The sequence below is a fragment of the Petromyzon marinus genome, chromosome 38, assembly GCF_048934315.1.
Source record: "Petromyzon marinus isolate PM22_M1 ecotype Great Lakes invasive population chromosome 38, UKy_Petmar_22M1.pri1.0, whole genome shotgun sequence".
In the NCBI taxonomy this organism is placed as follows: domain Eukaryota; kingdom Metazoa; phylum Chordata; class Hyperoartia; order Petromyzontiformes; family Petromyzontidae; genus Petromyzon; species Petromyzon marinus.
The window spans coordinates 11,253,496-11,280,917 of NC_133704.1; the positions used below are offsets into that span (position 1 = coordinate 11,253,496).

The 27,422-nt window shown below is 47.4% G+C and overlaps 2 protein-coding genes across 3 annotated transcripts in view; one reads left to right on the forward strand and one right to left on the reverse strand.

The window, feature by feature from the left end:
* LOC116950118 (uncharacterized) overlaps nucleotides 1-16,027 on the forward strand; it is a 79,186-nt gene extending 63,159 nt beyond the window's left edge. For both annotated transcript variants that reach the window (XM_032967588.2, XM_032967589.2), the window contains 5 exons: nucleotides 547-738; nucleotides 2,440-2,583; nucleotides 4,237-4,330; nucleotides 5,255-5,532; nucleotides 8,290-16,027. In XM_032967588.2, coding sequence (XP_032823479.2) covers nucleotides 547-738; nucleotides 2,440-2,583; nucleotides 4,237-4,330; nucleotides 5,255-5,532; nucleotides 8,290-9,630 — 2,049 coding nt within the window. In that variant the 3' untranslated portion in view covers nucleotides 9,631-16,027. The remainder of the gene's footprint in view (nucleotides 1-546; nucleotides 739-2,439; nucleotides 2,584-4,236; nucleotides 4,331-5,254; nucleotides 5,533-8,289) is intronic.
* Nucleotides 16,027-25,755, reverse strand: MRM3 (mitochondrial rRNA methyltransferase 3). The gene is made up of 5 exons (XM_032967590.2): nucleotides 24,938-25,755; nucleotides 22,812-23,056; nucleotides 22,254-22,427; nucleotides 21,437-21,599; nucleotides 16,027-18,528 (listed from the first exon to the last, which is right to left on the reverse strand). The coding sequence occupies exons 1-5, from the start codon at nucleotides 25,237-25,239 to the stop codon at nucleotides 18,108-18,110; spliced, it is 1,305 nt and encodes a 434-aa protein (XP_032823481.1). The 5' UTR covers nucleotides 25,240-25,755; the 3' UTR covers nucleotides 16,027-18,107.
* Between the last annotated feature and the right edge of the window lie 1,667 nt (nucleotides 25,756-27,422).

Sequence of the window (27,422 nt, forward strand, 5' to 3'; positions counted from 1 at the left end):
GGAGCGACGCTCACAACAACGAGTGGAGCGCCGGGCGGCTAAAACGCAGCAAGTTGTCATAGTAGGGGGTACAGCTGGTGCATTAACCAGTCATCTCAGTCAGTCAACCCATGGCACCTGAGTCTGTCCCTTGACCTCCTGTCAGCGAGCCTTTGACACTTCACGTGGCCTCAAAGTGCACCTGGCCTGACACAGGGCCGTGGTAAGGTCACTGTCACTTAGTAGCAAATGGCGGGGATTGTGATTGGTAATGGGCCGGGATTGGATGATGAGTAGGCAGGGCGAACATCAGAGAGATGGAGGAGGCCGCTTCTCTCTGTGTGGGACGGGCTACTGATTGAGTGAATGTTGCTCTTTAAAGTGGAATGGCAGAGGGAAGGGGCCATCAGCTCACCACGTGTCCCATGTTGAGAGCCTCCCGGACATTTATTTGGTTAGCCTTCACGCACTCCGCTTCCGCACGTGAAGGCGTCCGCCCGCTCCGACCCCGCGCCACGCACCGGGTGCGCGACCGTGTGTGCATGCGCGCCGTGCCGTGTGTCGCAGGAGGAGGAGGACGACCAGGCGTACTTTGCGATATTCGACGGCCACGGAGGCGTCGACGCCGCCATCTACGCGGCAACGCACCTGCACGTGAGCCTGGCACGCGAGGGTTCGTTTCGCCGCGACCCCCTGGAGGCACTGCGCCGGGCGTTCTGCCAGACGGACCAACGCTTCGTGCTCAAGGCTCGCCAGGAGGTGTGTGGAGTTGGAGGAGTTGGAGGAGTAGGACGCCGCCGAGGCGTCTGGAGATGCAAGACGTGGTTCACTAGCATGTGGGAGACGTACACGGCCGGGCCGTAGCATCGTTTCATACGGCCCTGGGGCCACAATGGAGTGACCACCTCTTCCTGGTGTTATTCACAAGAGAACAGTGGTGGTTCGCAATGGTGAATGTGGTTCAGAAATGGCCAGTGTAATTCGCAATCGCCGGTATGGTTCACAAATGGCCAGTGTGATTCGTAATTGGTCAGTGTGGTTCCAAATGGCCAGTGTGGTTCACAAATGGCCAGTGTGGTTTACAATGGTCGGTGTGGTTCACAATAGCCAGTGTGGTTTTCAATGGTGAGTATTGTTCACAATTTTAGTTGCCAATTTTTTTGTTCACATAGCTGTGCTGAAAAATTCTCAAGCCTTCACAGGACATTAAAAGGTCTGGTTTTGTCAGTTGCAGGATCATACGCCACTCAAGACAATACATTTATGGGTAGCTCTGCCCTCTGCTGATATCGTGAGATAGTCTTCTTTCCACGCTATATATCCTGGATTTTTGTACCTCAGAGGTGGCAATCTTTGGCCATACGAGGCCATGTATTTATAAGTGACCCACACTGCATCTTATGCCGCACTAATCTGGTACTAGAAGGGGATATTTTCATCCTGACAACACTGCGTTTATATCATTAGTCTGTGCGAGAGGCCTTTCCATTGAGGTGTGTTAACATTTGACACACCAAGCATTGGGACGTCATATTCGCTCGTCAGTAAATGTTTTCCACCTTTGATTTTGATGGTATCTAAACCACCAACGGTGGCGCAATGCTTAGCGCACTTTGCTGTGAACCCAGTGGCCTGAGTCACATTTCTGGCCACGGCCCAGCGTCAGTGTCGAGTGACATCAGAAACTATTCCTTGGCCCCACTTCACTAAACCCGCACTGAGCAGCGTGGTGAAGTATGGTCAAACAACCACCGTGACTGGCGTGGCCTTCATTTTTTTTTGCAATCCGTAATGTACAGGACAGTACTGTAACGGGGTTGTATTTTTACGTAAAAATGTACGAATTTTATTTTTTGTGAAAGCAAACAGAAATAGCACACAGTAGTAAAAGCTAGAATTGAGATAACTATAAAGTATGATGACGACTAGGATTATTGGAGTGTAATTGACGTTCATGAGATGTAACATGCTGAATCAACTGATAAGCTATTCACCACCTTCCACGGTTCAGTGAATCATCTTGAAATGTGGTTATAGTCAGTCATAATTTTATTTTTTCTCACCAAACTCAGGTCGTGCAGAGTCTATAGTGGCTGCAGGGTTTCCGTGAACAAGTCATCACATTAATAAACCAGGAATAATTGATTCAGATGTTGACAAAACCCACCATCATCCATCTCTGGTCGTTAAAAATAGGCACAAATTTGTGGAAAATCAGAGGGGGGGGGGCGGGGGCATGAGAGGGACCCTCTGAAGAGGCCGAGGGGGCCTGAGAGGTGGGTGGGGGGGGGGGGATAATCTTGGGCTTTAAAAAAAAAGCCTTTTCGTCAGCTCTGGAAACGTGGCCAATTATTCGCCAAAATTTTTTGGATGGTCGCGTGCCCGTTTTGCGCTCGTAAGTCGTTGTGACACTCGGCACGCGCGCCCCGTGCCCTGCCCGGCTTGCGGCTCTCCCGTCAGAACTGGCGCTGCGGCTCGACGGGCGTGGTGACCCTGATCCGGGGCAACGAACTGCACGTGGCGTGGCTCGGAGACTCGCAGGTGATCCTCGTGAGGAAGGGCAGCCCCGTGGAGCTCATGTCTCCGCACAAGCCCGACCGCGAGGTGAACTCGCTCTCACCACCGCGCTCCGGTTTTTTCACGCTGAAGTTCTTCCCCGGAGGTCTGTGACAAACAAACAAATAAATTTCCAGGACGAATCGCGCCGATACGCACGGTGACGTCATCGCGCAGATATGCAGGTGGGAGCGAGGCGCTCAGCCTGACAGGAATCCACGCAGGTCATCAAGCTATAAAATGTTTTTTTTAGAATATAGTGCGATGAAGAAAAGTTGGGGATAAAGATGGTTTTTTTTTTAAATGTGTGCTGCCGCATCATTGCCAGCGCAGCCCCTGTGTGTGTGGGTTGTTTATCTGCTACTGTTGTATCTTACTAGATTCGAAGCTTTAGTGACTGCAGGAATTACTCTTTGGTTCTTTCGGTAAAGTCACGTAGAAATAAAATAAATTAAATTAAATAATAATAGAATACGACGTTTCGATTGCAACACAAGCAATCGTGATCAGGTACTTAATGAATGAGAAAACAAACATAGTAAACTTGGAAATACAATGCAATACAACACAGAGAGTCGGCCAACACAACAGTCAACACCCCACCTGGTTGATTGACGTTCTTCCAAAGATTGCTAAATTTGAGAGACAAAACACAGACACGGAGACACACAAGCAAAGAGAGACTCACACAGAGACAAACAGACGCCTTACCTCCCCCTACATAAAAAAAACATAATCTATAATTTTTCATATTCTTGGTTCTTTCAGTAAAGTCACGTAGAAGGGAAACAATAAAATAATAAAAAAAAATATTGTTTGATATTTTATTGTTTCCCTTCTACGTGACTTTACCGAAAGAACCAAGAATATGAATCCCTGCAGTCACGAAAGCTTTAAATCAAAACTCAAACACCTTTATTATGAATATACTATTGGTCGCGAAAGCCTACGTGTTAAAAATACTTCAGCATACATAGTGGCACGAGGCAGAGGAAAGCAGAAACAAATGACGAAATGTGCAGTGGACACCTTAAGGGCTTTCTTTCCCACGGATTGTGCTGATGATGATGATGACACAGCGTCTTGAGTTGATTAAGTAACTTTTTGTCTTCTGTTGTATACACTGGTGATAACGGGAAGAACTGTTCTGGCTTTGCATCGCCTATAGTGTCACACCCACAGGAGTTAAATTACACGGTTCACGAATGATGAAGATTGTGTTTTAACGTGAGACTCAGCAATGTATATTTGAAGCTACTCTTTGAGTGAATCTAAGCAACCTCTGGGTTGCAATTTTTGTGGAAATCCAAATTCAAAATGCATAGCTATCAACCCCTTATCAGTGCCTACCTTATTACAGACCAATTCAGACCTTATAGGTCACCCCGTGCCCCTTATAAATCTCAACCTTTATCCTACAAAGTCCCATCACAAGGGAGAAACACAAATAAATAGAGCTTTTTTTGCCCGTATTGAAACGGCTGTACGCTGTATGGACCTGAAAACTCAATTTCCCTGTACAAGAGTACGGGTATGGAAATGAAGATTTTCTAGTTTTGTGGTATGAGAGTGGTGTACAGCCTGAACGAGAACCCTTGTGGAGTGCTCGTAGTACGATGATCTTGCGGTGTGACGTTGCGGTGCGACGTGATGTTGTGACGTGGTGGTGGTGGTGCGTGCGTGTGTGCCCAAATGCTGCAGGATGAGAAGAAGAGGATAGAGGCCCTCGGAGGCTGCGTCATTTGGTTTGGAGCCTGGAGGGTGAACGGGACGCTGTCCGTGTCGAGGGCAATCGGTGGGTCACGTGGTCACGTAGTTCAGCATATCGATCGTTTGAGGTGGCCGCCGGGTGGCTCAAAGGTTGTAGCGCTGAGCAGCCACCACCGACATCCTAGATTTGAATTCAGTTAGCCAAGGTTAGTGACTTGATTGGTCTCAGTCCAGTCACCAATGTCTGCACACAAAACTAACGGCACATTGTGCTTTATTTAGCTAAATGCCAGCTCTGACAAATAAAACAAAATATCAGTTGATTTTGTCCAAGAGACGAACATTACTGTCAGCCGTCAGGACTTGTTGTGAAGGTCGTCACTTGAAGAAATTTCAGATATCCGCTTCCATGTGGACTATTCTCTGACAAAAAGGGTGACACTACCAGGCGAAAGTTCCAAGTGGATTATTGGTCTCATAACCTGACCCCATTGGGGTTAAAGGTTGGGGAAACGAAACAAATACAAAAAATATAACACGTTCAATAAAAAAAAATAAACACAAAGATCCCCCGGTATCGACTCGGTAGAACACTTGTTGGAACAAGTGCTGTTAGCGAGGACTTATGACGGCCGGCACAGCACACGAGAGGGTGGGTGGCCAGCACCACGCCCGGCCACCTTTATCTCCCCAGTGGCGATGTTTTTTACACACTGCACCAGCCACTCATTTGAGGCTGAGTCGACCTAGGGGAGGCCCAGGACTGGTTCAGATAATCATCGCTGGTGTTGGCCGTGACCGATAATCCAACTCGGGTTCATGGGTTCGTAGAGTAGCACGCTAACTGCCGCACTACCGCTCCCCACACATTCAATTCACACACACACACACACGCGCGCACACGTTGTTGTTCGTCTTGCCTGGCGTCGCACAGCACACGGCGTAAGTCACCCGTACGCCTCGTGTTCCACCGCTCGCGTCTCCACCTGCATCCCCGCCACCGCCGCAGGCGACATGGAGCACAAGCCGTACGTGTCGTGCGACGCCGACTGTGCCACGTTCCCGCTGGACGGCAGCGAGGACTACCTGCTGCTGGCGTGCGACGGCTTCTACGACACGGTGCAGCCCGACGAGGCGGCGCGCATCGTGGGGGAGCACCTGCGCGAGAACGACGGGGACCCCGCCATGCTGGCGCACCGCCTTGTGGCGTCGGCGCGCGACGCGGGCTCCAGCGACAACATCACGGTCCTCGTCGTCTTCCTGAGAGACGCGCGCGACGTCATGCAGGTGGCGGTGACGGCGGCACACGGGACACGGCACACATGACGCGGGGCATGTGCCACGGTACACGGGAGACGTGAGACACGGGACGTGAGACACGGGACGTGTGACAAGGGACGTGTGACAAGGGACACGGGACGTGTGACAAGGGACACGGGACACGTGACACGGCACACGGGACACGGCACACGGGACACGTGACACGGGACACCACCGGGTTGCGCCGCCTGCATCGCCGTCCGATCGTTTTCCCCGCATCGTATTGACATACTGGGCTGAAGATTCGGGGGCGGGAATGGGAGAATAAATATATCTTATAATAATACTTAAATTTTATACAGCGTCATTCATGATAATAGCATCACATAACGATTTACATTCATTATGTATAGGGATCAAATCGCATATACAGTACAGCCACGACCAAAGCAAGTGAAAATCCTTCTACCCAAGCAAAATTTAAAAAATGAGTAAACTTAATTAAGTAATGGCACCAAAACAAATAGAACAAACAACAAAAAAAGTTATGAACAACAGAGAAATTAGTCTTTTAGGTCACATCCCAGACGACGGTCCCAACTTCCCAAGCAAGTCAGGAAAACTTCACAGGAGGGGCGGTGGTGGCTTTCCAAAAAAAAGTTAAGACGAATTGATGACAACGGCATAGGGAGGGGCTCCTCTTCCGGCAGTGGATTGACAAAGGGTTGGAAAATAATGTCATTTTATTTAGATTTCTCATATGTGTATGCAAACATTAGCAATCAGCAAATGTACAAGGCAAAGATCTCCCAGTATAGCATTATTATTAAAGCCGTAACAGACCTTTGGGGCAAGTGCTCTTAGCAGGCATCTATAAAGGCTAGTCAATTATACACCGCACCAAGTACTCATTTGAGGCTGAGTCAACCTGGGGGAGGCGCATGACCGGTGCAGATAATCACCACTCGTGTTGGCCGTGACCAGGAATAGAACTCGGTTGACGGGTTTGTAGCGCAGCACATGCTAACCATTACAATTCCACCGCCCACAATATATATCCACACACACATGCAAGTTAATACACTAAAAGAGCCAGACTAAGATGACTTATGAATGCTAAGTTGGCAGTCGTGCACAAGCAAAAATAACAAAACAACATTATCAGGTGCCAAACCACCTCAACTGTTTTTTTTTTATAATCAAGGGGGCGTATATATATATTTTCCTCGTATGTCCTGTATTGTGAATTATGCATTTGTTAAAGCGAAAATTATGGTTTTCTGATTCACCAAATGGCTGAAATATAATTACAATGTTCGTTCTAAATGGAGAGCCCTTCATCAAACCAGTTTCGGGATGGAGGTGCTCAGGAGTAGTTCAAATATCGTTCGCCACTGATGTTAGCCGTGGCCAGGAATGAAACTCTGTGCGCCAGGTTTGTAACGCAATGCGCCAACCACTGTGCCACTGCTTGGCCCTCAAGTAATTTTTTTGGCAAATTGACAAATTGATCCTCCAAATTAGTTTAAAATTTATCAATGATGATCGTGACGTAACTGTATATTTTTTTTTACTAAAAGATGATACAGTTATATTGGACCTCATGAACGCTAACGGTAAAGGTGCCACCCTGCAATTACTTGCTCATGCGCCACTGCTCATGGAATGGGCTTCCACTAAAAGTATTCACACTTTACCCCACCAGAGACGACCTACCGATCGACTGTAGTGAACCCATTTAACTCTGTTGATATGACAGAGGTGGGCGGCGGGGGGAGATTTAAGATACTTGCACCATTGTTTCAATATACAGAGTGCCCCGAGCATAAAATGCATGCATATACTTAATCCCATCTATAAAAGTGTTTTTTTTTGGTACAGGATAGTACCTCTGTGAAAAATAAAATTATTTCCTGAAGCTCAGCAATGGAACAGCGTGCGATCATAGACCTTATAAATGTGTAGAGGGGTAGTATGGGAACGTGACGTCATATGCGCTGTGCGGTGCGATGACGTCATGTCACCTCGGGATACTTAAGGGGAGCCCCGTGACGAAAGCGGGGTTGTTGTGAGAGCCCGGGATGGAGAGCGGTTGAAGAGCCAGCCAGGGGTAGAGCTCAGGGAGTCTGGAGAGAAGCCGGCTGTAGTCGTGGAAGGTGCTGCTCAACCCGGTCGGTCGGTGTTGGCTGAACCCCCGATCTGACTCGAGAGAGAGAGAGAGCCCAAGAGATAGCCGAGCTGGGGACAGACAGACCCGAGGGTCCACGTGAAGGATCCAGTGTAGGGCACCTACCTCTCGTGGAAATTGTCACCAACCCTTGTTAATAAACCGGCGCAAGCCCTTACTCATTTACAACACTACATATAATACGATAAATTGTAGTATCACCATATAATAAAATAAGAATTCACATTTGCAAGGCGCATTTCATCCACGACTCACATTCGTGGTTGTGAATCGATCCCTCTAAACTCTCCGTGATCTTCCAGACCAGGGGCTGGTGACCTGCAGCTCCAGGGCCACATGCGGCTCTTCGAGAACTGCTTTGTGATGTTATTTATGAAGGACCACCGTCTCGTATTCACCGCTTGCATTGCGGCTCTTGCAATATTGAGTTGTTTTTTTTACCGAATTCGAAATAAATGTCTCTTGTTATTTTGGGTTGCCGACCGCTGGGATAGTATGTTGAGTGGGTTTGCTCTGGGCATCAAGGCTTTCTTTGATGAACACGAATGTTATTACTATTGTACTGTTGAGCTCTGTGCTGCTGCTCCAATCTGCAGGAGGACACGGGAGGAGCCGACGGAGAGAGAGACCGGGCCGTTCCACCTGGCGGCGGCGGCGGCAGCGGCGAAGACGATGGCGGTAATGGCCAAGGCGGCGGCGGCGGGGAGGGAGGAGGAGGAGGTGGTGGAGGTGGAGGAGGAGGGGACAGCGGCGGTGGGGGCAGCAACGACGGCAACGGCGGAGCGGGCGGCGGGGCCGGCGGAGGGACGCACGGGGATTCTGACGGGCGCAACGGCGAAGGGGACTGCGCCAGGGATCCGTGCGATGGCGGAGGAGGCGGGGAAGCGCGTCAGGGGAACGGCTCGGAGTTTGGGCCGGAGAACCGCGAGGACTCCTTGACGGAGCGCACGTTTCTGGCGCTGCGCTCCCCGGTGTGGATCGGCGAGCCGCAGCGAGGGATGGATTTCCCCGCGAGGATCGGCGATGACGCCAACGGCGCAGGTGCCTCGGGTCGTGACGTCCGCCCGCGTGCGCGTGGGTCCGGAGTAACCGGCTGGAACAGTGTCGCCGACGGAGCAGAGGGTGATCGTCCCTGCATCGCAGGTGTTCCCGACCGCTTTTTGTGCGGTGCTCGTGTTGTCGATTCCCACGGTGAGATGAGCAACGTCGGCGAAGGCTTGCGTGTCAACGTCACAGCGAGCGGTGAAATGAAACCTAGAGTCGGTACCAGCGGCCAGAACGATATGTACGCAAGTCCTGGTGGTGCAATCGCAAGCAGCAACACGGTCGCAGCTGACGAATCGGGCATTGCAGTCGGCTGTTCAAACTGGCCCCTGGCTGATCCGGTAGGGGACACCGAGGCATCTATGTCGGCGGATGAGAGAGGTGAGCTGAAGCCGCTCAGCTGTAGCCTCGTCGCGCCCAGTGCCACGCAGGGTCATAATGCAGCAGATCGTGGCGGCCTTTATCAAGTCCAGGCAGCTCCCGGGCAAGCTGAAGTCGACAACCGTGACACTGACGAGAGCAGCACGGATATGAACTGTGAAAAAAAAGGGCGCAGCCTGCCCGACACGACGACAACGACGACTCGACACAAATGCAGTCGCGCGGGTAACGGCGGCGACGTGCTAGCGCCGTACAAACCAGCCGGGGCCATCGCCAAAGTGAAAGCACGTGGTTGGGACAGCTCCTTGTCAGAAGACTTTCGACTCAAGAATGGCGGCGGAGGCGACCGACGCTCAGCTGGGCCTGCCACGCACCCTCCGTCTCGCGAAGGAGACGCCACGCAATCGTGGGGAAGGCCAAAGCCTGTGAAGGAGTCCCTGCAGCTCTGCCGCAGACGCGGCGCCGGAGATAGGACAGGCGACCAGAGCACGTTCATGGCTGTGGCCTGTTAAGTGTGTTTGTCGACAAACAGTAAATGACCTTGATTGTGACCGGTGTGGTTTGACGTTAATTATCTGCACTAATTGTTCAATGTGTGGTGTAGAGGAGACCAATTTTGCATGCTTGTCTGTGGTTGCACAAACTGATCGTGTGTGGGACAAAAGGTCACATGCTGGCACCGATTTACGTGGGTTTGTGATGAAATCCGTGCAGTGGATATCAGGTACCTGTCATCTTTCATGTTGGTTGAGTGGGGATAACTTCAGGACCACCGAGGCGCAACCTGTAGTTCGTGCCAAGCCATTCTGGTGTGGGCGTGGGTAAGTAAAAATGTGTCGTTAATCCCGCCACCACCCGACACAGCCAATTAGTAAGGTTTGTCACGTAAACAAAACGTGCCAATTCGTTACTGATTCAGCACACCGGTGTGTTGGAGAGTAAACCCAAAACATTTACAATTCTTTACTCTCCAACACACCGGTGTGCTGAACCAGTAACGAATTAGCACGTTTTGTTTACCTGACAAACCTTACTAATTGGCTGTGTCGGGTGGTGGAGGGTTTAATGACACATTTATATTTACATGATCTGACCCCCAAAAAAACCTCCATTACGGCTGCTGCTGATATCACACGTTCCAGTGTACGGACTGATGCAACGTGCAAAGAAAATTATTGATCTGGCCCCACTTGGCCCAGACTCACGATTCGGATGTCTTGTTGGACAAGCCAACAACAGTTTGGATCTGACGCGGCACCATAAACAGCAATTGGAAAACAAACCCACCTGTAACCACGAAAACCTCCACGCTGGCCCGGCTCGGCTGCGCCAATGGAAAAGTGGAGTATACATGCCACATCAATGTGGGTAACAGCACAGCATAGATTCTCTGTTTCATTCCGAGAGATATCACACACGCACCCACATAACTAGTATACAGTATATAGGTTCTGTGTGTGCAATCCAATGTTTTTTTCCCCCTGCCGTTCTTGGAAATGAGAAAAAATTCTTAGATTTTTTTTAAGGATAGGTATTTCTTTTGGCACGTGGAGATGGTCCTGTATTTCGAGTCTAACATACTACCTAAGCTGCATTTTACTGTACAGTGTAATTTACCCTTCCTGCTTTTTGTAATAGAACTCTTGAGCCAGTCAATAGTTACGTATTCCCAAGTGGATCTTCTTGCAGTGCCTGTAACGTCGACCCTTTTTTTTTTGGTTCGTTTGCTCTACTATTGTAAACGATGGTGTGACCGTAGCTGCCAAGACAACTTCCATCAGCAGTCAAAGCGCCTCCACGTTTTGGCTAGTAGAGAAATAGAAATGCGGGTTATCGTGTGTGTGCGTGCGCGTGTGCAGTGCTTAGGGAGGCTTCCTCCGCGTGAGATAGTGAAATAAAAATGCGTTTTAGAGTACTCTCTGCTGTTGACTTACAAACTTGAATAGTGCAAGCCGATCGTTTTCGTGACATTTGTACAGTATTGAATGTATCTTGACAGTTCATCTGATTTTAACGTTTTCGAACGGGTCAATTGTTTTCACGCGAGATATGTTAACACTAAAATATCGCCAAGAAAAACGTGGGGATCGTCAAGCGAGTGTTTTAAAACGCAACCGACGCTCGCACAGCAAGCGGGACGCGCGCTCTTCCACTCGTGGCATGGAACGGCGAGCGCGTGCCACCGTGTAGGAAGGACCGCGGAGTATCGTGGGAGAAACCCCCCCCCCAAAAAAATCTCTCGACTCGGTCGTGCTCAAATTCAATAGCGGCGTGACGATGCATCGACCTGTATCGATTAGCGCGGTGTTGTGCGTTTCGCCGCATTGGTATGTTCGCTTTTCGTTCAAGTTCAGCTCTCCAACAAAGTGCGCCAACCTATTCACGTTTTTCCTCTCGTTCTCTCATTCATTCTCATTCTCTCATTAAATTTTCTAATTCTCGTTCGCCTCTGTTTGATCCCCCGTTGCACCTTCAATGAATGCTCTCTGGGATATATTTTAAAAGTTTTGTTCCACTAACAGAGCGAATATCTTAAATTCGGATATCTTCAATATTCGTTGTTAATGGAACAAACAAAAATGATCTTCAATATTTGTACTCGGCTTTTTGTACTTGCTGTTTGTTTTACTCACCTGAATGTATGTTTACATACTCCAATCAGTACATGTTGTAATGGTTTAGATTACTGCATCAACTTCCACAGTCAAATGTCTTTTCATATTCAACAAAGTTACGCATCACGGTATTTAATGAGTTGGTTCTGTTCCATAAACCGTTCGATATTGCAGTGACACATTTGGCAGCTGAAGGGAAAGCCTTTATTTGGTGAATTGGGAGTTATTCGGTCCACTGAAATTTAAGTATATAACCAAATGTGCATGTAATTGCCACCTAATATTTTAATGTTATTAACACTTAATACTTGTTAACAAAACATGTAATAATTAATAACATGTCAATCATCCACACAGAGTCCATTTAATCACCAAAAATAGTGAAATAAATGCGTTTGGATAATAAGTTAAATATATTTAACAGTGCATACAATCTTGATTTGAAGCTTTCGTGACTGCAGGAATCCATACTCTTTGGTTCTTTCGGTAAAGTCACGTAGGTATAAAATAAAATAAATCACGACGTTTCGATTGCAACACAAGCGATCATCATCAGGTGTGAAAACCCACAGCAAGAACATTTTTTTTAGCTCCCACTTCAGCTAAAAAAAATGTCTTGCTGTGGTTTTCCCACCTGATGATGATTGCTTGTGTTGAAATCGAAACGTCGTGATTTATTTTATTTTATACCTACGTGACTTTACCGAAAGAACCAAAGAGTATAGTGCATACAATATATATATTTTATTTACTAACTAAGTTCATGTCCAGGCTATGTGGTAGACTGATAGGTTCAGTGAACCCGTGTCATTTGACATCACGTGGGATGATCACAGCTCCCCGAATCCTTCCAGGCACAGCTTGATGAGCATGTGAGCAGTGTTTACTTTTGGGATGCCTTCCTGGCACGAGCGCAAATCTGGCTTCACCAAGTCCCAACTTAAGTATTTTTTTACTGTGTGCATATATAGTTGATGGTGGAGCCATCTGCACTGAACTGGCCTCAAACGTCGGTCACCAATTTGTTCCCAATGATTGTCATAAAGAATTTATTTCTACGCGATAATAGGGCACGTACACAAAATTAATTAAATATATTCAACAGTGAAACATTGTTTTCGCGGATCCCAAAACAGTGATGCGCCGATGCTTGTCGATTAAATAATGGACTGAGTAACGAAGGCTACTTGAATATGGATAGGCACTGCTAATTCCAAGCGCCTCACACGCCCTACTTGATGTTAACATTATGGAAAGCAATAAAAGGCACAGTCGGTCATTTAAGTGGTATCCAACATGCTTCAACATTCATGATAGATACCCCCCAACAATGGCAATATTTAGCAATGAAGGCTTACATTATAAGCCCTTGAAATTACTGTCCGTCTCACCGGTAAAGCATTCCATCATTTTTAATGAAAGCAAATACCTGGGAAGTTCATATGCAACCATTCAACAATGCTTAAATACTGGGGCAGTGAAAGGTTATTTTTTTTGACGAATGAGAGAAGGAAAATGAGTATTTTCTTACCTTAATATTTTACATTCGTCTAATTCGATGGTCATGTCCAAAACTTATTTACAGAATTAAGAGTAGACAATTGCACTTTGTTTCGTTTAAACTTTTGTTATGGCTGATAGTCATTTTAAATCCCAACCCCAGTGCATGATCGTAGAATGTGTCTACATTCATTTTATTCTGCCAGTCGCATTGCCAGGCTGCTAAAAGAGTTTGTTTTTCTTCAAACATTTTGCGGGCTGATTCATAACCATAACGGATTCCGGTTGTGGAGAAAATTCTGTCAACGGAAAACTATTTTCGAAAGCCAGTGTGGCTCTGTGAAATAGGCGGAGTACAAATCCACTCCACCAACACCAACCAACACCGCGTTCGTGGCGGGGGTGAGGATAATTTGCCAAGGGTATCCAACGACACCATGGCAAAAAGCCACGTCCATGGACAGAGCCAAACGTAAGAAGTTTTTTTTTTGGGGGGGGGGGGGGTTAGTTCGCGTAAATATAAATGTGTCGTTAAACCCGCCACCACCCGACACAGCCAATCGGTAAGGTTCGTCACGTTAACAAAACGTGCCAATTCGTTACTAGTTCAGCACAGAGTAAACTCACACGTGTCGTGTGGTGGTGGGGTTTAATGACGCATTTATATCTACCCTATCTAACCCAGAAAGCCTCGACCTTGGATAATATTGGTCGCGAATGCTACCGACTGTGTGTTAAACAGCGCTAAACCCAATCAGGCTCTTTGCCTCTCCGTGTTAGTGGAGTGGCTTTTGGAAAGTGTGCAAAGTGGTCGTATTCAACAAGTGCCGAATGTCTCCACACGGCCCTCCTCCCTGTGATCATTGATCTCGCTAAAATTCGTTCGTGTATATACGCGGTAGAATCCCTTCGTCTGGTCGCAGAGAGGATGGCAGCTTGCATGACACGCTTCGTGAATTGGCTTAACGCAAATGCTGTACCAGTAGTTAATAGCACGTAGTGGCTTTCAGCCTACCCAATTATTTTTTTCCTTTTGGTACTTTGGCAAAATGTGTCGATACAATTGAGCATTTTGTGATACCTAATTGTAACCAAAAATCTACAATTGAGAAGACTGGTAGTGAATGACTTAACATCATGGCTGGCGGAAAAGCCATTTCATGGCCGTGACCATGGCCACGAATAATAAAAAAGAAAAACGTTGTTATGATAACACTTGAAATGTATGTAAACAAAAAATGGCGAGTACTGTCACCAACCAGAAAGAATAACACGCGTGGAACAGTTGCTGTGCTGTGGACAATATAAACGCTGGGTCTTTCCTTTCATGAAGATAATGTGGCCCCGCTTAAGTTTGTGACCTCTCAAGGAGGCGGCGGACAGTGGCTTGGAGGATGGGTAGGTATCGCTATGGTAGGTTGGATGTGACGGTATCGCTATGGTAGGTTGGATGTGAAGGTATCGCTATGGTAGGTTGGATGGGAAGGTATCACTATGGTAGGTTGGATGTGAAGATATCGCTATGGTAGGTTGGATGGGAAGATATCGCTATCGTAGGTAGGATGTGAAGGTATCGCTATGGTAGGTAGGATGGGAAGGTATCGCTATGGTAGGTAGGATGGGTAGGCGTTGCTATGGTCGGTAGAATGGGAAGGTGTCGCAATGGTAGGTAGGATGGGAAGGTATCGCTATGGTAGGTTCGATGGGAAGGTATCGCTATGGTAGGTATGATGGGAAGGTGTCGCTATGGGAGGTTGGATGGGAAGGTATCGCTATGGTAGGTTGGATGGGAAGGTATCGCTATGGTCGGTAGAATGGGAAGGTGTCGCAATGGTAGGTTGGATGGGAAGGTATCGCTATGGTAGGTACCGCTATGCTCAACAGTGGAGCTGCGCTGTGCAATCGATGACCACCGCCGATAAATCGGTTCCATTGCTCGACGAATTGGACACAGTGAACATAGTTCGCGAAAGAAAGGGATCCGGTTCCGTTCCCGCTGGACGGAGGGCGATGGACCTCAGGCTAAAGGGGACCTCGTCATTGACCTCTTCATTGACCTCGTCGTGCTGGGGGCCTACAATTTTGAAAGAGGCGCGGAGCAAAATTTTCGGACGCAAAAAAAAAGTCGATCGTAACTTTTCCAACGACTAAAATAAATCTCAGCCGTAATTCGCGGGATGAAAGGTACTGGTTTAACACGCGTGCGTGGGAGCTGCGCGCGTGTGAAACCAACAGCGCAAGCCGTGATCATCACTCCCCACGTCCCTTGCGTGCGGCTGCCACTTTGAAAGGTCTGTGACGCGCGTGGACGTGAAGTTTTTTTTTCTTTCTACTTACAGCGACAACAACAAAAAACTCAGAAGCAGCTGCATCCAGTCTGCAGGCCCCGGGCCCGCCATAGCATCGTGATAGCATCGTGATAGCACCGCGACACACCCCAACACGCCCGGGGGTACGCAAAGCCTCGACCTCCCCCCCCGGTAGCAATGAAGCGACTGCGATAGGATAGCCAACTCGCCCTCACCTTTATAGTTACACTGAATAAAGGTAATTTTGATGTATTATTGTACACGCTTGATGTGGCTTATTCCAGACTACACCTGATCGTTGAGCAGGTGATAGATTTTATTCCTTTATTATATTGCTTATGTTGTCATGAAGTCGCTTATTGCTGGCGTGGTGAACGTGTGAAATTGTGTGTGTGCATATTGCTTGAACAGCCACCTATTGTATGCAAGCTGTGGGCAATCTTGTATTCTGCAAAAACAACTAATAAAACTATTCACAAACCTAACGCATTTGGACATTTTATTGATCAACACCGGAAAAGAGTCCCCAGGTAAAATGATTTGACAATTAAAATTAGGATCACCGTCACGTGCCTTCCTTAAAATAATTTATTTGAAAATGCTTATCCTGCTCATTCTAATTGGCCTCGTGCCATCAAACGAAGAATCCATTTCAATATCTCACCAGTCTCCATCATGCTGCTCAGTGCAGGCTCGGGAACATCGCTGGTGTTGAGTTAAACTCGGGTTCGTTATTTAGTGCACAAGCCAGAGCGCCACCACTCCACGAGTCTTACTTAAACAACCAATAAAAAACATCACGATTCAACATGCACCATAAAACCTTTGCACCACCCGACAGCCAAATAAACCAAGTTGTCATACGGGTGAAGGTGTCACACCCCTGCATCGTCAAGCGAATGAAAGAGAAAACAGAATATTCTTCTAAATTTCGATTTAAAGCTTTCGTGACTGCAAGGATTCATCTTCTTTGGTTCTTTCGGTAAAGTCACGTAGAATGAGAATAAAATAATAAATTGATAAAATAAAATAACACAATAATATTCTCACGACGTTTCGGCCACAACACAAGCGGCCTTCATCAGGTGAAGGAACGAGACTGTCTGGTAGGACAGCGCTTGTGTTGTGGCCGAAACGTCGTGAGAATATTATTGTGTTATTTTATTTTATCAATTTATTATTTTATTCTCATTCTACGTGACTTTACCGAAAGAACCAAAGAAGAAGAATATTCTTCATTATACTGTATTCAGGTATATTGTGTTGGCATCGACTTGAGGATCCAGACCAGTCAGTGGATTCAACTCGAGATCGGAGGTCGCGTGATATTGGGTGTACTCTCCCAACATTCCAGTTTTCGCTTGGAAAAATTTGCCGGGTGTGGTGGAGGGGTCACAGCTCTTAACTGGCATTATTGTACCTGCACGGCCAAAGGGAAACCAATAATATCGGTCGTGAAAGCATACGTATGAAATTCATCAAACATCATAACTGGGCAATATATTCGAGGGCAATATTTTCGATACGGAGGTAACCGAAAGACATTTTTATTTTTATTCATCTCTATGCCGACGTGTTCTGGTAACTGGCATTTCTCTGTGTAAAATATAAGGCACAAACATGTTATACAAGCAGTGACTATGCAAGCTTTGTATTTGTATATACTGCAATGCGGCATATATACATGCATCCAGCAGAACCAATGATATTTCCGTTGGCAACCCACACAGTGCAAACGTTCCAAGGTCCCCGAAAGCGAACTTCATCAGAAAAACATCCCGGCAACCCTGCAAATAAAAATCTGTTTTGAACCACGTGACAAAACCGCACTTCAGATGCGCCCATCCCCTCACGGATGGAGAATACAAAAATATCCTCGGATGCAACTGTGGTCATCAATCTCAAACCGTGCACAGGTTTCCCTCGCTCTTACACGGCCGCAGTCGATGCGTTCCAAGGGCGTAACAAAGCGAAAGCGCGCGGGGGAGACGGCTGCCTGCCGAATAGCGCACACGGTACACGCACACGGTACACACGCACACGGTACACACACGCACACAGTACACACACACACACAGTACACACACAATATCGTCCCACGTCGGGGTCGCGTACGAGTGAATTCAAATCGCACATAGCCAATTTTCTGCTGGAGAACAGAACTTGAACGGCCTACTCTTTGAAAAACGACGTTCCGCGATCGCCCGCTGTGAAGCAGACGGTGCGTTTAACGGTTAATATACACCCACGGCATCGACCACGGCGGCCACTGCATCAGAACCGCGAATCTCTGCAACAAGCGGCGAACGCGCTACAGCTAGGCCAGGGGTCACCAGCCTGCGGCTCAGGAGCTGCTTCGTGACGTTCTTTATTGAGGACCACGGTCTCGTATTCACCACATGCAAGAAGAGCCATCTTTTTCGAACAAAAATGCTTGCCGACCCGTGCGCAAAAGGCCACGTCACCTCCTCAAGCCATTTTTATCCACTGATGACTGAAGGCATATCTAAAGCCGTTGACATCTGTAAGGACACCGTGTTGCCGTGACCGCAATCGTCGGCGTCGTCAGCGGCGCGTCCTCCTCGCTTGCGACCCCGCGCCGCCCTGAGCCGCGGCTTCGCGGCGCCCCATCGTCAGCTGCCGTCGCGCCTCGAATAGCAGCACGCTGGCCGCCACGCCCACATTGAGGCTCTCCACGCCGGCGGCCATCCCCACGTGCAGGCGGCGGCCGCCCGTGCCCTCGGCCAGGCGCAGGGCCTCAACGCCCAGCCCCTGCGCTTCTCCGCTCACGACCAGCGCCGTCTCGCGTGCGCCGTCTTCACCGCCGGGGCCAGAGCCGGCCCACGGCCGCGTGTAGGCGTGGGCTGGCATGGACGATAGTTTGCGCAGCATTTCTTTTTCTCTCTCGTCGTCGTCTTCGTCGTCGTCTTCGTCGTCGTAACCTTCATCGCCAGACATGTCGTGTACGTCCTCGTCGTCGAGTGCACTACGCATGGGGCAGCAGAAGAAAGGGCAATGCATTACGGGTATTCGTCGGCACAAAACATTATCAGGAGTACCAAGCAATTGGACGTGTAGTTGTGCACTCATCAATGTCGAATCTTAAGTACGTAAGATGCACGCCTCGAATTGTGCATGCGAGAACAGACGTGCTTCAGTTGGAATTGTGTGAAAATCGGTTCACGTCGTCCCTGGAGCCACGAGATGCCGCTATGCTCACCCCAACGTTAAACAGCATCGATTATATCGTTGAACCTAAATGTGGCCACGATTCGTCAGCTAGATAACCTGAAAAAGCCCACTTCTTACTGTTAGAAGGAGACGGTCTAAATTATGGTGGTGGAGCCAAGTGAAGCCCTCTCAATGAAAGCAACTACTGCTACAAATATTGCTTTTATAGCATGTTAAATAACGGCCAATATGACTCGTAATAAATTGCTTCCAAGTTAATTTATAGCCATTTTTTATTAAGATCTCCAGATGGTACCAAATTCCATGGTCCATACTTTTGATCTCTTGAGGCAGAAGCCACAACCGTGAGGTGAACCCAGTGGGCATAATTTACCAATTTCATTAACATGACCACGTCAACATAATTAAATTCAATCATACAACTTTTAATTAGATGCAAGTAAGAGCCAAATGAAATAAAAGTTATTATTGCAAGGGAAACATGGGTGCATTACAAATGTAAATTGTTACAAATCACTAGCTTTTTTGCCTGTCCAAGGACGGGTGCGTATTGCAGTAAATCTGAATTATTCAATAGAAAAATTGTTCAGCTCATGATTATTAATGAGGGGGGGGGTTGCCCCCATGTAGTGACATCACCCGCTAATGGTTATTGGGGAGGGTGGGGCATGTGGAGTGACGTCACCCCCTCGTGGTTCTTGAGGGGGGGTAAGGCATGTTGAGTGACATCACCCACTCATGGATATTGTGGAGGGGTGCGGCATGTGGAGTGACGTCACCCACTCATGATTATTAATGAGGGGAGGGGTGCGGCATGCGCGACCTTCTTGTGCGTTAGTGTAAATTTCCACGCGGGCATGAATATTAATGAAGGGGGGGGGGGTCCTCTTTTGCAGTGACGTCACGCACAAATTTAGCAGTGCTGCGTAGATGTATTTTTTACCGTCACTTTCTGTAAAGAAACGTCATATTTGAAGCGACTTTGCGTAATAAATAATTTAATTCAGCTCAACCTTCCTCTGCGTTAGTGTAAAACTTCACCCACTCATGAATATTAATGAGGGGGGAGGGTGGGCCTCATGTGGATTGACGTCACACGCGGGACAGACAGACATTTCTGGTTGGTTATAGTAAATAATAATGGCTAACATATTCTTAGTTATTTCGGTAAAGTCACGTTGAAGGGAAACAACAAAATAATAAAATATATATAAAACAATAAAAATTCTCACGACGTTTCGACCATAACACAAACGGTCGTCTTCAGGTGTGTTGGTTTGCATAAATTTATTTTTAAACGGTGCATTTATTTATTTATAAAAAAAAACGTTAGCACCACGCGCAGCGATTTGGCAGTTTATTTAGGACTAGTCCATCTATATTCTGAAAAGAGGAGGGGGGAGACCAATTTTTTTTATGTGTGCTGTCTGAAAGCCACTGTAAGCGTGAACAATCAATTAAGACCTGAAATGGTTTATCAAATCTTTCCAATGATTGCTAAGATAGAATCCATCTTCTCGGTTGAAATTGTCTCTGTGCTTGTATATGTGGATAGCCTCATGAACGAATCTCTCATGGTAGCCAGATGGCTTACAAAGAACCTCTGTCTTGGAAAAGTCAATGGCATGTGAGCCTACTGAATTATAACAATGATTTGCCACGGCCGAGGTGTTGGTCCTACCGTGTTTAAGGTCTACTTTGTGTTCACGAATGCGGTCCGAGACATGGCGTTTGGTTTCTCCAATGTAACTACTACCACAGAGGCAACTTAGTTTGTAGACACCAGGGTATTGTATGTCCGGAATCACATCTTTTACAGATGGAACCAGATCACGGATTTTATGTAATGTGTTGAAACGGACCTGGATCTTGTGTTTATTCAAGATTTTGGAGCTCTTTTTTGTGATCCCCGCAATGTAGGGTAAAGTGATGGTTTTGAAAGGCTCCTCAAGAGGGTTCTTCTTCATGGTTTGAGTGATAGCTTTGCAGATTGTATAGTCAGAGTAACCATTAGCCCTAAGAGCTTGGTGTACGTGCTTGAGTTCACTGCCTATGTGTTCCTGGTCGGATATGCATTGGGCTCTAACAAATGCACCGTTTAAAAATAAATTTATGCAAACCAACACACCTGAAGACGACCGTTTGTGTTATGGTCGAAACGTCGTGAGAATTTTTATTGTTTTATATATATTTTATTATTTTGTTGTTTCCCTTCAACGTGACTTTACCGAAAGAACTAAGAATATGAATTACTGCAGTCACGAAAGCTTTAAATCAAAATGGCTAACATGTTCAACGACAAATATTAAGCATGTTGAAATACAAATTGAAAGTAAACGAAACAAGCAAGAAAAATCACGAGTACGCATGGATTACGCAACACTTTTGAACGTTCAATTTTCTCCGGAAGTAATTTGCTGACCCAACCATACTGGACATCTGTGAGAAAAGAGCTTCATAGCTCATCGAATTCCTCTTGGAGTCCAAATAAAAATTCAGATTCTGTATATATTAGTCACGGAAGCCGATGGGCAGCTTTCAGGCCGAATTGCATTTTAAAATTATAAAATTAACAGCAGGGCCAGTCATTACCCCTCTCTGTTGTCTACTCGACATGTCTTTTGTTAGAAGCGGCAGTGTAAATGAAGACGTGGTGAGGGTTCTTATCCGCTCCTTGCTAGCTGGAAACCAGCCCCACTCACCTTAACGTGTGCCCAATGGGCCGGTTGTCAGCGACGTGCACCACGGTGTGCACTCCGAGGATCTCCGGCACATCCTTCCAGCGCAGGCAGGGCAGCAGCGGCACGCGGAAGTGAGCACCGGCCCCGGCTCGCAACACCTTCGGCTCCCACACGTCGACGCAGCCTGGCCGGGTCGCAGCGAGGGTGCACGAGTGAGAAGGCTCGTCGTCTGGTGTGCAGGAGGTCGTGGGTTCAAACCCGACCCTGCATATTTGGAGTTTGCATGTTCTCCCCGTGGTCGCGTGGATTTTTCTCCGGGATCCTCCGGTTTAGAAGATTTGGCTGTAATAAATTTGCCCATTATCAGCCATTTCGTTGAGCTATTATTTGTGGCCAGATCGCTTCTGAAAATGAGATAAAAGCTCATTGGGTCTTAACTCGTAAAGTAAAAAGTTGGTAGTTAACTAAAAACGATCAACTTTTTAGGGAGATCTAAACTTCTATGAGAGAACACAACACATTCGCCAACAATACAAATATATGGAATAGACGATCTCGGGCAATGGCTCAGATCAGTGTTCTTCACTAATTTTCAGAGGGGGGGGGGGGGCATTTTCACCGATAAGACATCAGTGCGAGGGCCGCCACACCATTTGAAACCATTGGAGTTTGACAACGTGATAATGGGGGTGTTGTCACATTTGTGTATTGTTGGGGGCTGCGCATTAGGGGCCACACGTCAGGGGCTGTACTAAAGGCCACCAGGGGCCGCCAGTGGCCCGCAGGCCTTGCAATAAAGAACACTGGGCCGTATGAGATCACCAAGGTCATAACCTACCCTTGATAAGAAGCACCTTGGAGCAGCCAACAGCAGCGGCCGAGCGGATAATGGTCCCCATGTTCCCAGGGTCACGGACGTTGTCACACACGAGCGAGATGGGAAGACACTCACTGCCTTCTGCCCTACTCCTCAGCTCCTTGTCAGATGCATAGTCAGGTCTCCTGAAGATGGCTGTAATGATGAATGCATACATACAAAAAATATGAACGTATAACCAGACGAGAGACAGCTTTACTTATATCAGACAGGTGGCCCAGCGGTAGAGTGAGCAAATGGCAATCAGACAGTTGCGAGTTAAATTTCCGGTTCGGGGTTGACTCAACCCATCATCCCTCCAAGGTGCATAAAATAAGTATCACTCTGTGGGAGAGCCAACAGTGGTTGTAAGTCAGGTTGATTGATGATCCACCGTTGGTGAGGAGCCTCCTTATCATTCTGTTATAGCCAACAACCATGGTTACAGTTCCTCTGAACTTCACGCACTGATTAATCCACTCATGTTGAGGACTCTGCCGTACTGTGTAGCTCCCAATCCCCCGGAGTTCCTCCACTTACCCAGTAAGCCCTGCGGGGTGACAAGGTCCGACCACAGCCTGATGTCCCTCATGCGCACGCGGATGAGGGCAGCTCTGGCGATGAGCTCGAGGGGCAGTTCCTGCAGCTGGGTTACGCTGTCGAAGAATATCGTCTGCAGAACTGCACCAGCTTCCAACGCGTCCCGAATGAGTCGCGTGCCCTCCAGCAAGATCTTGCCGTGCTTCTCCCGGTACTGGCGTGACTTGGCAATTGTCACCACCGTCCTGAATGGTAAATAAAGGGGGCGTACCGACGGGCCATGCACATGTACAGGCACGTTCGTTGATCCATCGCTAGATGCGGGTTTCCCGACACTGTGAGGATCGTGGGACGTTATTTGACCATACTTCGCCATGCTGGTCATTGCGGGTTGGTGAAGGCGGGGAGCACGGACGTGAGAGCAGAATTCCAGCTATGGATTTTTTTCTCCGTCCTCTCCTGCCCATAAAAGAACCCCACAGCACTGTCCCGGCTCAACCATGGTTAGCTTCCGAGATCTGACAAATTCAGGTGCATTCTGGGTTGTTTTGTTGAGGCAATGATGGGTTATAACTGCTGTTATTGTATGTATACACGAGGAGCATTAAAGGTCTGTGTGCTCTGACAACCGTATTACTTCTCTGCATGGTTTTACTTTATCCATCAATGACCCTGAGAATTTAATACCCAAACATGAGTACTGTACTCTGTTTTGCTCCTTAGATCACTCACAACACGTGTTACTTGTCACTAGAAAATCAGCAATCGACTGCTGATCTGTGGAAATAAGTGAGAGGCATTCGTAGCTAGGTCAGGAACTCTTTATTTTCTCTGCATTCTATAACTTTTCTCCAGATTATTTTACGTATGTATTTAAATGTAATCTCTGTGTTACTCCGATTTCTCAATACTTTCAATGAATACACCAACAATTTGATTTCAAAAGCATGTAAACAAGACTGTTAAACGATTTCTGCTTCAGCCCACGCACCGTTTCTTCAGAATCGAGATCATTTCTTGAACCCCCCCCCTCCCACTTCGTTCTCTAAAATCACACGGATGAGCGAATAAAGTGGACCACATCGTTGCTCTTTCAACCTTTCAAGCGTGCATCATCTCCTCTCCATGGCTTAACGATCAGATCACGCTTCTCGCGCTGTGCGTCGTGAGCACGATTTTAGTTGATTTGTTACAAGGGATGAGCCCGGTTTTGTCAGTTTGCACGGTTATTTTATTACCAGGGCGATGCGTGGTGCGTGAGCATAGGGGCATTGCAGGGGAACGAGTACAGGAGTATTGTACAACAACATACGAGGTATATTCTTGGTTCTTTCGGTAAAAGTCACGTGGAAAAAAAACGCCACTTTTTTTCAAAAATGTATTGCTGTGGTTTTCACACCTGATGATGATGATTGCTTGTGTTGCAGTCGAAACGTCGTGATTTATTTAATTTCATACCTACGTGACTTTACCGAAAGAACCAAGAATATGAATCCCTGTAGTCACGAAAGCTTTAAATAAAAAAAAACAAACGAGGTATTAAACGGTGGTAAATAAAACGCACACAAATATATATTAAAAAAACTAAACTGTGCACAGAGAATGAGAGCAAGAGGCGCGCCAGGAAAACAAGTTAAGTGCACGCACTTATGCGCTCGGATAGTATACACCGATCTTCTTCAAACGCATTGGGGTGTGATGATGGTCTGTTACTTTTAATCGTTTGGCAAGATGAGATTCTGCAATAAAGTTTGGATTGCTTTTGACAATCGTGACAACTCAAAGCAGGAGAAAAACATGCGAATTTTAAAACCTTACAAACAGCATACGTTTAACACGCGCACTCTTAAAACATGACACATTCAGGGAAATCATCGTGAAAATTAATTGCGGGTACAAAAATTTGCACATCATTAACCCAATGAGACAGTCACCAGATCTTGAACCCAGCATCTCAATACGTAACCTGGACAATGCCATGATGAACCTGGCAGTGACCCAGCCCCATGTAATTGACCCCAGAACGTCAATGACCCTGAGACAAGTGTCATTTCGCCCGACAAGGCCATTACGGACATCACCCCCCCCCCCCCGTCCGAGACAATGTCTCTCCTCCCGTTGCTCACCTGAGCCTCTTGTCGTCAGGACCCGCTCTCTCGAACCGCAGATCTCCCACGCCCAGCACCGCACCGCGCTCAGCCCTCCACGTGTCCCGACCACGCGCGGCTCCACGTGGCCCCAGCTGGTCGGGCGGAGTCGCGTCCTGCGGCCTCCCGAGGGGGGACTCCGGCTCCCTCGGCCTCCTCCAGCCCCTCGCCGTCCTCGCCGACAGTGACCGCCAGCGAGCGGCGGGCGGCGCGAGGAGGAAGCGGCAAGGCGCCAGGTTCCAGCACGCGGCGAGCGCGGGCGTCGTCACCGCCGTCATCATCACCACCACCACCACCAAAGATTTGCCCCGTTATAGCCTCAACAGACTGTTGGGGCAAATGCTGTTTGCGAGTAGCACCTATGAAGGCCGTGGCACGGCACACGAGGGGGGCAGTGGGTGGCCAACACTACGCCCGGCCGCCTTTGTCTCTCCCAGTGGCGGTGCTGTTTTGCACTGGTACTCAATTGAGGCTGAGTCGACCTGGGGGGGGGGGCAGATAATCGTCAGTGGTGTTCGCCGTGGGCGGGAATCAAACCCGGGTTCGTAGCGCAGCGCGCTAACCGCTACACCAACCACCACCACAACCACGACCACCACAACCCCGACCACCACAACCAGGACCCCCACCAACCTCGTCACCGTGAACTAACCCTGAGTTCGGGTGCTCACACGTGCTTCCGGTCACGTGGGGGCCTGCCAAGTCACGTGGGGGGGGCGTTGCCAGGGTAACCGCGAGTAACGCGACGAGTAACGCGCTACAACAGCTGTAGTGTAACGTGGATTACAATTGCGGCTTAGGGGACCATACCTGTCAACCCCTTATCAGGGCCCTACCTTAGGGGCCGTCCATAAATGACGTCACGCACCGGGGGGGGGGGGTTTGTCAGACATTTGTGACGATGTGTGACGAGGGGGGGTGGTTGAGAAATGTGACGTCACATCTAAATGCGCAACTTTAAATAAATATAGACTTGATTTAAAGCTTTCGTGACTGCAGTAATTCATATCCTTAGTTCTTTCGGTAAAGTCACAATGCAATAATGAAATATATAAATATATAATAATAAAATATATCAATATTTCATTATTTTATTGTTTCCCTTCAACGTGACTTTACCGAAAGAGCTAAGAATATAAATATAGACAACACGTTCTACTTAATTAAATAGACTTTTTAATCAATGTTTTCTCCTACAACATCAGAGTGCAGCGCCACATTAAATACGCACTACAATGACAATAGTTTAAAGCGATCTGAAGCATGTTTAATTTTTTTGTGGGGGGGGGGCAGAGCTTTGTGACGTCATATTTGAGGGGGGGGAGGGGCTGACTTTTTGTGACGTCGTGTGACGAAGGGGGAGGGGGGTCAAAAATCGTCCAAAATCGCGTGACGTCATTTATGGACGGCCCCTTACTACAGACCAATTCAAACCTTATAAATCTCAACGTTCATCCTACAAAGTCCCATCACAAGGGAGAAACACACTTTTTTTTAATTGAAACGGCTGTACGCCGTATGGACCTGAAAAATCAATTTCCCTGTACAAAATATACGGGTAAATCGTATGGATTGATATGTATGGGAGACGCCCATTCGAATAACTGGGTTTCACAGATGAAATATATATTTTTTTATCGAGTGATGCTCATTAGTCATTGAAGAACATACAATTAATAAGCAACGTCTCCTTCAAATGTTCACACACACAAAATAAAGTATTTTTACACCACCCGGAAACCACAAAGCCTTCTGGAAGTGCACGTCCCAGAATGTATGTTAGCCTGTCCTCCACAATGACGTCGACTATTTTATGTATATAATTTATGACCCATAGCTTTCATAGAGGTCCATTGCCTCTAAGATAATCAGTTCACCAGCATCGTGTGAGGCAATCGTGACTGCTGATGAGACACCACATGTCAAAACCGGGCCAAAGGTTGCTTGCATTGAACCAAAGCTGCTGAAATTATGCACCCCCAGGAGGCCTTGCAGTTCACGGGTTGTCAACAATACTTAAGATTAAATAAACCAATGTGGAATATGCCATTATTAAAGCGATAATTCTATCAGAGGTATGAGAATAGGTTTCACCCTTTCGGGCAATAAAACAGGTATCACGACGTTTCGGCCACAACAAAAGCGGCCTTCATCAGGTGACGGAACCAACCTGTCCAGCGGACAGCGTTGGAGTGTCCGCTGGACAGGTTGGTCCCTTTAATTGAAGGCAGCTTGTGTTGTGGCCGAAACGTCGTGATTTTTATTTTATTACCTACGTGACTTTACCGAATAGAACCAAAGAGTATGGATCCTTGCAGTCACGAAAGCTTCAAATCTAGAATAAAACAGGTGTTAAGATGTTAAAACACCAAACTTAAACCTTTTGCCAGTAATAATGCAGACATCATTCCTTGCAAAAGGTTCCAGTTTTTGCAAGGAAGAAAGGGTAAAAACCTATTCTTAT